The sequence below is a fragment of the Castor canadensis genome, chromosome 7, assembly GCF_047511655.1.
Source record: "Castor canadensis chromosome 7, mCasCan1.hap1v2, whole genome shotgun sequence".
Lineage (NCBI taxonomy): Eukaryota > Metazoa > Chordata > Mammalia > Rodentia > Castoridae > Castor > Castor canadensis.
In genome coordinates this window covers 143,199,323-143,212,067 of record NC_133392.1, presented here as the reverse complement: position 1 = coordinate 143,212,067, position 12,745 = coordinate 143,199,323, and the positions used below count along the sequence as shown (strand labels likewise).

Here is a 12,745-nt window from a genome sequence, read left to right as displayed (position 1 = left end):
TCGCTGTTGGTCTGAACTGTCACACGCCCCGGCATGTGTGCACACTAGCACCAGTGATCACATAGGGCCAACCAGACACCCTCAGGCACACGTGTCCTCCTTCGGACACACCTGCCAGGGCACGTATGCATTCACAGACAAGTTCTCTTGGCCCAGAACACTTTCCCCAGACATGGCTCACTTCCCATTTACCTTTAAGTCTTTGTTCAGTAAAATGTCATCTTTCAATGTGGCACACCATCTTTAAACTTGCAAATCCCAGCACTTCCATATATTTTTGTGCATCCCTGATCTTCTAAGACCACAATTTATTTTGTCCACCCCATTAGAATGTAATCATTACAAGGGTAGGGGTGCCCACCTCGTGCTCAGTATTCCCCACACCTAGAGCCGTAACTGGCACGTGATGGGCTGCATACAGGGCACACCAGTTTCTGGTTTTCTCACCCTAAAACCAAGCACAGGCAGGTGAACCCCAATAAGCTGAGCCAGCTGTGTTTACACTGAGTATCCCCCTCATGCCCAAGCTCAAATGACCAAATCAGGAGGCGGACAAACTGTCACTCCCACAACCCTAGTTGGGTGGGCACAGCTGGAATGGAATGAGAACTCTTTTTTTCAGTCAAGGGAAGCCTTCCCAATTGCCCTTCCAGTCATTTAGAGCTCATCAGCAAAGGGGACCTGGGGTACCTAACCGGATGCACAGAGCAGGTGAGGTAGCTGGACTCACCCTGATGACCTGAGGCCTCTTCTGAGGCCTTGTTTTTTCCACCCTGACTGGAACCATCAAAGTCACCACTTCAGAAGCCCCTAATGAGGCTGAATGTGTTAAGGGCTTTGCAGTCCTTGGATCAAAGAGGCAGGGTAAACAGTGGGCAGCGTCCAGGGGTGAGTGGCTGATGGCCTGAGGGAATAGCTCCCTGAGCTTCCAGCTGGCACTCCCAAATAGCTTGGCATGTTCCCAGCTGGGTTCGGAGAGACCCTGCCCTTCCGAGGGATCTATTGACAGCCAGAGCACAGAGAGGCCTGGATTCTAGGGGATTCCATTACTGGAGAGGTCTCCAGTCCAGATTCACCCCCCTTGTTCTCCACTTGCTTCCTGGGGAGATATGGGATGGGCATAGCAGGAGTCAAGCAGAACTGAACACCAGAGCCAGGTCTGGAGCTATTGGACCCCTGGAGACGTTGACATATTTCCTCTTTAACAGGAGAGTTCTAGACTTGCCAAGGCAACAGGCAGGTCACACATGTAGACACAGCTCCAGTTCATAGTTGTCAGGTTGGGGCTGGTGTGGAGGGAAGGAGGGGCCATTCCCTCAGCCATGCCCAGATCTCAAGTCCCACCCCTGTTGTCACTCCTACAATACAAGTCAAACTCAGACTGGAGAGGCAAAGGCAGCCCCTACAGCCACAGAGGTCCTTCTCCTTGGAGAAAGCACACTACTAGGGTCAGTGTAGACAATCTTTATTGGTGGGTGTTAAGAGTGCAAAATAGCAACAAATCCTGAGGAATGGAAAAGGTGGTAGGGGGGTGGGTCCCCTTCCTACAATGTGAGAGTCCTATAACCAAGCCAGCGGGGTAGGTGTACTCTACTTGACTGTGGCACATTTAGGCCCAGCACCCTCCAACACAAGTTTCCGGGCAGCAGGGCTCCTTACAACACAAGAGAAGGGGTGTCACACTGGGAGGGGTGTGGGCTGCAACCCACCCTGGTTACTTGGTACCTTTCCTCTGCACACCTTGACCCCTCAAGAGGAAGACTGCTTCACAGCTTGGGGTACAGGTTTCAGGAGATTGGGTTAAACCCATTTGTCCCCACACCCAGGAATCTGCCTCATGCTTCAGTTTCCCTCTTCCCAGTGATTAGCCAGGTTGGACCACCAGGCTCTGTTAGTGGTCCAATCTGGCCCAAAGTGAATAGTCCCTGTCACAACACCATATTTAGCCAGTGTGTGGGTTGTAGGCTCTTGGGGGCTGCTGGAATCCTTGACCCGAGTCAAAAGGACCCTTTCTAGAGTGGAAATTAACCCAAGGTGTGAGGAATTGAGACTACCACCCATATGTGCTTTGTCTCCTGGAGGCAATCAACCCTCAAGACAAGTAGCCCCTGCACCCCTCAATCATGCTGGTCCAAAAGTAGGGTGCAATGACCAAAGGGTTCTTCTGCCAAGAAGCTCAGCTTGGCCTTAAGCCCACAGGGGCCTCACTCAGGGAAGTCTGGTCTTTTCAATCAAAGGCCCAACCCTGCAGCAGTGCTGGGCCAGCTGGCAGAGGTGGCCTGTCTCTGGTTATACTGTCCACATACTCCTGGTGACAATGCCCCACCTCATGAGGCCCAGTCCTTTGTGGCCAGGGTCTGAGTCAGTTGCAAGGCAGCCAGGTGGGATAGGAGGAGTGGGCACCAGCCAGCAAAGGCTGCACCGGGGTCACATAGTAGTTGACAGTGGCTGGCACAACCCCATCAGGGCCTGGAGGGCGCCAGGCCAAGGCGGCAGTGGCAGCAGGGCCCTGCTCAGCCAGTGCCTGGAGCGCCAGTGTGGCAATGAGGTCCAGCGTCTGGCGGCGCTCATGGTTCATGAGGCACACAGTGCTCTCATTGACCACCTGGTGCAGTGTCACCAGGCAGGCGTACCGGCGGGCTGCATCCGCCCCGCCGAAGTGGGCCTCCAGGTAGCGCTCCAGAGTGCGCTGCTGCTCCAGCAGGTCGGGAAAGTCGATGAAGAAGCGGGAGCACATGTACCGCTGCAAGGCTCGTACATCAGTACTGGGCCGTGGCCGGAAGCCTCGCACCAGGAGGTGGCAGTACTTGAGGAGGCCGCCGCCACGGATCTCCTCGGGGCTGCGTGTGGCGATGACCCGGTGCCTCAGGTGTTCCAGGGCGTCAGCGAAGTCCCCGTATAGGCTCTCCCCTGTCACAGTGGGGTGGAAGGCCTCAGACATGGGTGTGGATGAGCACTGGCCAAAGAGAAGCAGGGAGTCGAGGATGATCTGGAAGGAGTCGACGCTGAACTCGAACTGGCGCCTCACCGAGTCCACAAACTTGAGCTCCACGTTCTTGCCACTCTTGTTGGACAGCGAGATGAGGCTCCAGCGGTCCGTGTCCGTGCACACTTTCACCAGCTTCTGCACATACGCCTCCTTGAGTGTCAGTGGTGTGATCTTGGCCCGGCTCACCCCGGCCGGCAGGAAATCCAGCAGGCAGGCCAGCACCACTGCCTTGGTCAGCTGGAAGGATGCCTCGCTGTGCAGGTCCACCTGGAACACCAGGTCCAAGTCCTTGTAGCCAAGGCCACTTTCAGGATGCAGCACATGGCTGGCAGCAGAGCCGTGCAGTCGCACACTGTGCACTCGTAGTCCCTGATCCTCCAAGCTGCTTCGGACCACCTGCGGAGGGGAGGGCAGGAGAGAGGGGTGTTAGATGCTGGGGCTCCTCAGGTCTGCACTAAGGACTTCCAGGAAATCCTCTCCAGCCCTGTGTCCATTTAACTTTCTAACCCTTGATTTGCCAATCTGGGGAATGGCCCATTTGAAGGAGTGACTCCACGAACAGCAATAATAGTATCAAACACAAGCACAGAATTTACTAAGCACCAGGCCCTGACTGAAGTACTTTATGCACTGAGATATAAACTCACTTAATCCCTCACAATAACCCAATGATATACGTACGATTACCCCCACCTCAGATAGCGAAACAAGCATAGAGGGGCCTAAAAACTGCTCAAAGTCACTCAGCTGGTGAATGCCTAAGTGGGAATTAAACTCAGACAGAGTCTATGTCTTAACCACCATGCTGTTCTACCTCTCTAAAACTGTAAGCAGAACACTTAGAATTGTGCCAGACATCGTGTTAACTGCTCAGATATGCTGGGAATACAGTCAGAAATTCAATGACAATGAAAAAGTTAGTAGGTTGCATGCATTAACACGTCAGTCCTCACAATAATCCTGTTCCAATTGACAGACAGGAGACCTGAGGCACAGAGGTTAAAAAACATGTCCAAGGACACAGAATAGCCAGGCTGAGAGTAGATCCCATGTTGGTTGGATTCTTAAGTCTGTGCATGTTCTTTTGATTAACACACACACACACACAAACACACACACATCTTATTTCATCCTTACAAGGATCCAAAGAGACAAATACTATACCCATTTTATAGGTGAAAAAACTGAGGCTTCCAGTGGTAAAACAACTAAGGCTCAAAGGAAAAGCCATTAGGGAGTTAAAGCCATACCCTTCACACTTTTGGGAGAAGGGAGGGGACAAGATCTCAGGAAGCCTTCTAAGCCAAGTGCGAAGAAATGGAGGATTCTGCCTGAGAGCCCTACAACAATGACACAGGACCAAGACAGGTAAACCTACAAATCTTCCTGAACCTGGTCTTTACCTGGAGGTGTCACCTTAGGCTACAGTACCGGATGGGGAGAAGAGTGGAGCTGGGGTCGGACGTGGACATTTGGTGTTCTTAGCAGCCCCAAATACTTCACACACAGTCCTGAAAGTGACCAGGCAGCATTCCTGCCCTTAGTGACTCTGCAACCCCACCTTGCTGCCAAGTCAGCGCCCAGCTCTGGGGCGGGTTGTTCTCCTGCCTCCCAGGGAATTACTGCAAAGAATGCACCTAAGTGCTGAGGAGGCAAGCTGCTGTGGGGCAATCTGAGGCGGGCGGCTCCCTTCAGGTAGACTTCCTGGAGGAGTTGTCATGGCAATGGGGTGTGTATGTTTGGGGGGAGCAACTGGCCATCAGGAACATTAGGGTGGAGAAGAAAGGAACATAGTGGTTAGGCACCAACTGAATGCCAGGCACTGAGCCTCACCAGAATCTTTGTGGGGCTGGGGTGTAGTTCAGTAGCAGAGCATACTTAGCACATGCAAGGCCCTGGGTTCAATTCCTAGCATCCCTCCAAAAATCTTTGGGGGACAGGTCTTTATGATCTTGTTATAGATGGGGAAACTGAGGTTCACTGAGTGAAGTTACATGGTTAAGATCACACAGAGGTGGGGCTGGGGGCTATAGGCCAGTGGTAGAGTACTTGCCTTGCATTTGTGAGCTTTGATCACCAACACTGGGGAAAAAATTGTGATCCTTTAAAAACCACAAAACAGAAAAAAAAGATCACAAAGAGGTACCTTGAAACCTAGGTATGGCTGGCTCCAAAGGCCGTCCCTTTTTTGTTCGTTTGCAGTGCTGGAGATGGACCCCACAGATCTGCATGCTAAGCACATTCTTTACCACTGAGCTACACCTCAGCCCAATCTTTTTTTTTTTTTTTTTTTAGCAGTACTGGGGTTTGAACTCAGGGTCTCATGCTTGCTACCCATCATACTACTACTACCACTACTTAAGCCACTCTGTCAGTCCTCTATCCTTTTTTTTTTTTTTTGTGGTACTGGGACTTGAACTCAGGGCCTTCACCTTGAGTCACTCCACCAGTCCTATTTTTGTGAAGGGTTTTTTGAGATGAGGTCTTGTGGAACTATTTGCCTAGTCTGGCTTCAAACCGCAATCCTTCTGATCAGCTAGGATTACAGGCGTGAGCCACCGGCACCTGGCAGTCCTCTATCCCTTTTAGAGCATTCAGTCCCAAGGCTCACAAGCAGAGACTAGACACTAGTGTTCCAATCCTCCTTCCCTTTGAAAATTTCAAAGTAAGGGTGAGTCGTACATCACTGAGGCCCCAAGATAGAGTAGTTGGGGATCAGGAAGGTGGGGGTTGGGGAGATCTTGGCCAGAAGGGCCAGTTGCTGCAGTCCAGCCTGTGGAACTTCTAATGTATACCCTGGCAGCTGTGCCCAGGTAGACAATGAGAGAAGTGAGCCAAAGACTTTGGTCCAAGGACCCTGCTAGGCCTACAGAGCAGACCAGCCTCCTCCCTGAGTCCCAGCAGAGCTGACTGGGCCTTACTCAGTGCCAGGGCCTGCTCCCAGGCTGGTGCCCACTACAGGGCATGGCATCTGGCCTGGTGAGTAGGTAGCAGTACCCTCATTAAATCCCCTGCGTCAGGGCCATGGGGCCAGCTGTGTCAGCCAGCCAGCGGCTGTTGTCTCTTTCCCAGGTGTGACTACAGCCAGTTTGACAGGCGGTCCCCAGATACCGCCACACCCAAGCACTGCAGGGCAGCTTGGAGCCTCTTGAATTAGCTGTGGAGGGGGCAGTGACTGTACCCTTTTTTCTCCTGTGCCAAGGGTCTTCTCAGAACTGTTCTGCTCCAGGATGGCTACTCAGACCTCAGGAAGACTAAGCACTATCAGTCAGCAGACTCACAAAATTCCTGACAGAGCCACATAAGGCAAGCCCTCTGGCTGCAGCTGGAGAGATCAGATTGTCTAGTTCAAGTCGCTGGCCCAGAAAGGGCACAGGACTTGTCCAGGGTCACACAGCCAAGAAGTGGCTGAGCTTAACTAGAACTAGGTCTTCCAGAGGTACAGGCAAGGGGGTTCCTTGAGAGCGTGGGTTCCTTTAGCCCAAGATGTATGATCATTGCTGTAGGCAAAACCTTGTGGGGTGCAGAGGCAGAAAGCTTCCAATTTCTGACCTATGAGACAACTCAGCTCTGGTAAGAGCCCTGACCAGCTTCTCTTCCCTCCCCCCCACATCCCAGCAGCTCTCAAAGCTGCCAGCTACAGATCCCTGCCAGGAGACAGATTTTCTTCCCTCTGGAAGTGGCTATACAGCCAGACTCTTTTTGGAGTCTGGAACCAGAAAGGGTAGTGATGAGCAATTGAATGCACCCCTATTGAACAGATGGGGACACCAAACCCCACAGAGACAACAGTCCAGGCCCTGAACCCAGATTCCCAAACTCTCAGTCTAGATCTGAAATCTCTGCGACCCCTCCCACTCCAGTTGATGGCTCCCTGTTCTGTGATGTCTCTGGCCCTAGTCTAGAAGGACACTGTAACTACCACTGTCATATAGTGAAGTCAGCTCTTACTGACTCGGCATCTCCCACCTAGCTGGGAGTACCTGAAGGCAATGTGGCTGGCTCCTAGTCACATCTGAGTCCCTAGTTTTCTGCACAGAGCAGTCATCAATAAAGGTAGTTTAGATTATACTTATTCAGGTGGGAGCTGTCACACCTTCCCTTCCCCTCATGCATGAGGCCATAATGCTGAAGATGCAGCAGCTGGGACCCCAGGGGTGACCCTATGTTCTGGGAATAAAAAGCCTGGCATAGTGCCTACATCTGCAGTCCCAGCCACTCTGAAGACTGAGGTAGGAGAATCACCTGAGCCCATGAGTTCAATACTAGCCCCAGCAACACAGCAAGACCCCATCACAAAACAAAACAAAACAAAACAAAAAAGCCTCAGCTGGTTTACAAATCACCCAGATGACAGCGGGCAGCAAGGAATGCCTTAGACAGCTCCACTGAGTGAGTCAGTCCTAGAGAATTCACTCCCACCCCCTCCAGCTTATTCCTTGTTCCTTCGAAGGGAGGGCAAGGCAATCCCCCATCAGGCCACCTTTTTCTCCCCCTCTGCTGGAGGCTGAAGTAGTAGGAGGCAAGGGAATGACCTGCCCCATCCAGCTTGTATGAAAAGTCCACTGGCTGGCAGGACACACAAAACCCTCACTAGATTTTCTAATTTCCATCAGGATATTCCCCTAAGACCTAGACCTTGGCTTGGGAGCCAGGAAAGGTGTGTGAAAACCTTGACTTTGTAGCGATCTGCTTCCTGAAAGGCCCAAGATTCTCTGGGTTTGATTTTCACCTCATTGGGTAATCTTAGGGAGCTCACTTCCCCCTCTGGAGGCCTCAGCTTCCTCAGCTATCACATGGGTATAATAGCTACCATCCTCTGGTATTTCGGAACACGGCAGAGCCTGGGCTATATGGAGAAAGAGCAGTTTGGGGTCATAGAGGATCAGGTAAAAGGAGGAGTTGAGTCTGAAGGAGGGAGGGACTGGCAGAATTCTCACCTCCTGTTCCTTAGGAGAGACACCAAGTTTGGAGTGTGAGGCCAGAGGTGGCTTTCATTTCCAACCTTGGGAAGGGGAGGGACCCCTAAACTGGACACTTTATGTTGCTCTCAGGGTTGGGGGAGTCTCAGGTTTGGTCTAGTGCTTAATCTCCATCTGCCACAACCCCAGTGAGAAAGAGAGTCTCTTCTGGGATTTCTGGGCTTTTCCAGCTAGTTAGGGGTTCTTGAACCAAGGGCCGTGGGAACACAAGGATATAGTGCCCCTAGAGCCTTGAGGAAGGGAAGGGGGAGGAAGTCCAGGGATGCCGGGTAAAAAGGAAAAGCTATTTTGGACCTAAGCGCGCACACACACACATCAGAGGCTGCCTGACATCTTTCTGTTGCTTGCAGGTAAGCAAGTCCTTCCTCAATCCCCATCCCTCTCTCAGCCTGGGTCTTGAGGAGTGGTCCTCAGGGAATCAGGGCTCTCTAGAGGCGGGGACCGGAACGCAAGGAGGGAAAGGTACGGGAGGAAGAGGTCTGGTGTAGTGTTAGCGTGCTGTGCAACTGTTGCAGCCCCTGTTCCCGTTCCTCCTTTTCCCTGGCTGTCTAGCAAATCCAGCAGCCTCCACGTGACTTCCAGCCACGAGACCCCCCAGGCTAGAGCTCATCCCTGTCCAGCGGCCTCTCACCTGCACAATCTGCCGGGGCTGCACGCTCAGCGTGGGGAAGTTACCGCGCCCGTGAATGGGAATCGGCTCGCTCAGGAGTGCGTCCAGCCGCTTCACCTGTGGCCAGCCCAGCCTGCTCAGGTGCCGTCCTGGGGAGGCCGATGAAGCCTCCGGGTCGGCGCCGCCGCCTGCCGGGGCAGCCGTGGTCACTGCCGAGGCCACAGCCGTTCCCACCTGTGCAGCCGCCCCATCCAGGCGCTCAGCTCCGCTCTCCGAAGGCATCATTCGCTGGACCCCGGGGCCTAGACGGCAGAAACCCGGGGGTGGTTAAGGGGAGGAGGGCAGAGAGAGCGGCTAGGGGCGGGGATGCAGGGACCGGGCGGCAAGACGGTGAGACAAGCCCGGGGCACACCTCCGACGGCGACGACTAACCGACCCTGGAGAGTCTGTCTGCGGGTGTCCAGCTGACTCTTATAGACCGCGGGCGGCATAGCCATTGGTCAGGCCAGCTGTCAAACAGCGGGAGCCGCCCCGCCTCCCGACGCCCTACCATTGGTCAGTAGAGCTTCGCACGTGAGTCAGTGTTCTCCAAGAGGATTCCGATTGGCTGGAAGGCACGCCCTTGCTCTGCCCTCCTTCTCAGGCCGAATAACCTCCTTTGGTCTTTAAAGAACTTCTGCTAAATGTGATTGGCTCCGGCTAGCCTGCACTTAAAGGGACTGCGCCCTCTAGGGGCAGGCGGGAGGGAAGTGTGTAGAGTTTGTAGCGGAGTCAGAGCAGTAAGAAATCTCAATTTAATTTTCTTTCCCCCTTGTACTGGAAGAAATAGAAAAATCACCTGGTCTGGTCATCGCTGTCTTTCGAAGCCTCAAGAGATTGCTCCACTTGCTCAGATCCACACAGCGCGCCTCCTGTTCCCCGGCAGTTTTCCACAGTGGAGGAAAGGTCTGTGAAATGAGGTCGATGCCTTCTAACGTACTCTCTTGATTTCGAGGCCGTTGCAAAGCATGGCGTGGCTTGCGTTCCTGAACCAGTTTAGGTGAGGTAAAATATGCTCAGAGAGGGGGTGTTATTCCCCCAACACCACACAGCATATGAGTGCCAGTTCTGGTCGTGAACCACTGGTACAGAATCATCCTTTTCCACTGCACCCACACAGACCCAGGGCCTTGACGGGGCTGGAGGATGGACAATATGTATTTTCTCCTCCATTTTACAGAGCCTAGAGAATGAGATAACTTACTACGGTTACTTTTTTGTGTGGGGGGTTGGTACTGGGGTTTCAATTTAGGGCTTTGCACTTAAAAGGCAGGCCCTTTACCACTTGAGCCACACCCCCAGCCCTATGGTTACTTTTGAATCTTTTTTTTTTTTTTCTGATTTTAACAATAAGTGGTGTGGCAAAAATTCAGAAATTTAGTCTATTTGATTCATCACTATGATATTTTTCCTTAAATACTCTTACAAAGGAGAAACCAAGACCTAGAAACAGCAAGCTACATCCCATAGTTACCAGCCTGACTCTGACACACCTGGGCCTACAGCCCTGACCAGAGTATCCATTCCCTATTGCTGGAAGTCAGCCCAGGCTACATGCTGCCCCTCCCTCCCTCCATCCTGGAAGCCTAAGGGGTTTCTCTGATCCTCAGAGAGGGGATCCACTGCTTGGTTGTGTGCCCTTGGGCAAGCGCCTTCCACTCTTAGTGCAGTGGCTTGCCATTTTGTTTTACCTTCTTTTGATGATAAGAAAAACTGATAAGAAGCCAGGTGTGGTAGCTCATGCCTTGGGAGATGGAGATCGGGAGGATCACAGTTCCAAACCAGCCCTGACAAAAGAGTTAGCAAGACCCCATTTCAAAAATAAACAGGACTGGAGGAGTGACTCAAGTGGTAGAATGTGTATAGCATGTCTGAGGCCCTGAGTTCAAACCCCCGTTCCACCAAAAAAAGAAAAAAAAAAGCTGGGTCCCAGCAGAGATGGGAAAAAGGACATTAAAGTTTACCTACTATGCACCAGATCATGTTACATACATGACCTGTAATTCCTAAAACTACACCTCAGGATGTAGATGGTTGTTCTCACTATGCAGATGAAGACACCGAGGGTAGAACGGTCAAATGATACAGCCACAGTCATTCAACCACTAATTAGCACCATGGGGCTCAAATTTAGGTCTCCTGACTCCAGCGCCCAATTTTCTTCAACTGCTTCTCTTAGAAGAGCTGGCACAGGTCACAGCGTCATGGTTGGCATAGCCCCAGCACCACCTGCAAGATCTATCCATTCATTTTCCCATTCTTTAGTCAACACGGATGTACTGGGCACCTACTGTGAAACAGGGGCCAGGCTAGGCCCTGAGAGATAGGACAGTCAAGGTCCTTGTCCTTCTAGAACTTTCTAATGTAGAAAGACAATAGTGAAGTAATCAAATAAGTCTTTTCAGATAGTGCTAAGGAGAAAATAAAAGTGTCATGAGAGATAAGGAGAGAGAGAGAGAGAGAAAGAGAGAGAGACAGACATGGTGAGATGCTGCACTCCTGCAAAGGCCTTCCTAATGAAGTGAATCTACTTCTGCCAATGGATCCTTGAGCAGCCAAGGCAGCAGGCTACACATTCCCGGAACGCTGAAGGCTCCAGTTAGGAGGACATTTAACAATCATTTTCTTCTTCCTCTTCTCAATTTACAGATAGGGAAACTAGGTACAGAAAGCAGGAGGAGTTTATCCCAGGCAGACCAGCCAGGACTGGAAACCATGAGGGGCAGGCCTCACGGGGCCTACTGTTACTGTGTCCACCCTCCCCACTTGAATCGAATTTTCCAACGAAACTCTGAGCTCTCTTTTCCTCTCCTTCTGCCTGGGCTAGGAAGAGCAATTCGCAAATGCGGGCATTGTGAACCACCCTTCTGTGGGCACTTCCATTCCCAAAGCAGATGGCTGCCATGTTTGCACAGTGGAGGTGGGGTGACTTGGGAACATAGGACGCTGAGAGGAGCAGGAGGATACCCACTAGGATCTTTTGTTTTCACCAAGATTAGCTTTGAGTTGTCCCAGTGAATGGAGAAGAGTGTTGGGGTACATCCTCATAGGCACAGCTGGTTTCCCAGTGTTATGTATGATCCTCCCCCAGACCCCTGTACAAACTTCCCATCTTAGTTATGACTCCAACCAATTTTATTTTATTTTATTTTTTTATTATTATTCATATGTGCATACAAGGCTTGGGTCATTTCTCCCCCCCTGCCCCCACCCCCTCGACTCCAACCAATTTTAAAAGGAACTTCCTCTCTACAATATAGGTCAGTCACTTTCCCTATCAGGACCTCAGTTTCCTATTCTGTAAAATGGAGTCAGGCTCTTCCATGAACATTTTCTATGATTTGAGGTGATGGGGAGGAAGACGGGGTTCTGGGGTGAGTTTTTATCCTCACACTGGCTCCTCCTCAGCTCTGGGACCCCAGAGGGGAGCATTCTGGGAACTGACATGCAGCTCCTTCATAAGCCTGCTTCACTGAGCGTGCTCTGTGCCTGGAATGGCACCTGATGCTTTCCACAGTCCCATTCCATTTTCAGAGCAGGCATGATCTCCCACTTTGTAGGAGAGGAAACTGAGGCCAGAGAAATGAAGGAATTTGTGCAGGGCCCCACAGTGGGAAAGAGAGACTTCACCCAGGTTCTGGCCGAATCCCAGGCCCATGTCCTATGTGGGACCCTGCCTGAGGATGACGTAGGGAGCTCAGTTACATACAGGTGACCCTCCCGTTCCTTACAGGGCTCACCCATCCCCTCCTCCTGTGGGTCTTGGCCTCCATCCTACTCCATGTGCTCACGCCCCAGGTAATGGACCTTCTCATTACCAATAATTGTACCCCTACCTTGCATAATTTTAATATCAACATCACCTCCCATCTTTTCTGCTCACTTGGAGAGCTCCAACTCCAACAGATCTTTGATCCACCAGCACCTTCAGCCACTTATCCTTCTACTCTGGTCAGTGTTCCTCACTTCCTCATGTCCTTGACTTTCTTCCTTAACCAGCTTAGAGTCTATGGACCATCGCTGTAATTACATCTTGCTACGCCCTCAACCCCTTGCTCCCTGCTCATTAAATTGCATCCACCTGGCAAAACCACACCCTGGCTAATCCCACGCAACTGATTGAAG

General features: G+C 51.8%; 1 protein-coding gene across 1 annotated transcript; it reads right to left on the bottom strand.

Annotated features, from left to right (window-relative positions):
- Nucleotides 1-1,449: 1,449 nt before the first annotated feature.
- Tent5b (terminal nucleotidyltransferase 5B) lies at nt 1,450-9,048 on the bottom strand. Its single transcript, XM_020183059.2, has 2 exons — nt 8,603-9,048; nt 1,450-3,385 (listed from the first exon to the last, which is right to left on the bottom strand). Exons 1-2 carry the CDS (start codon nt 8,864-8,866, stop codon nt 2,363-2,365), a joined length of 1,287 nt encoding a protein of 428 aa, XP_020038648.2. The 5' UTR covers nt 8,867-9,048; the 3' UTR covers nt 1,450-2,362.
- Nucleotides 9,049-12,745: the final 3,697 nt, after the last annotated feature.

Coding starts and splice junctions, on each gene's coding strand:
- Tent5b (XM_020183059.2), bottom strand. CDS start 8,866: ATGATGCCTTCGGAGAGCGGAGCTGAGCGCCTGGATGGGGCGGCTGCA. Junction 3,386..8,602: donor AGCCCCGGCAGATTGTGCAG/GTGAGAGGCCGC, acceptor TCCCCTCCGCAG/GTGGTCCGAAGCAGCTTGGA.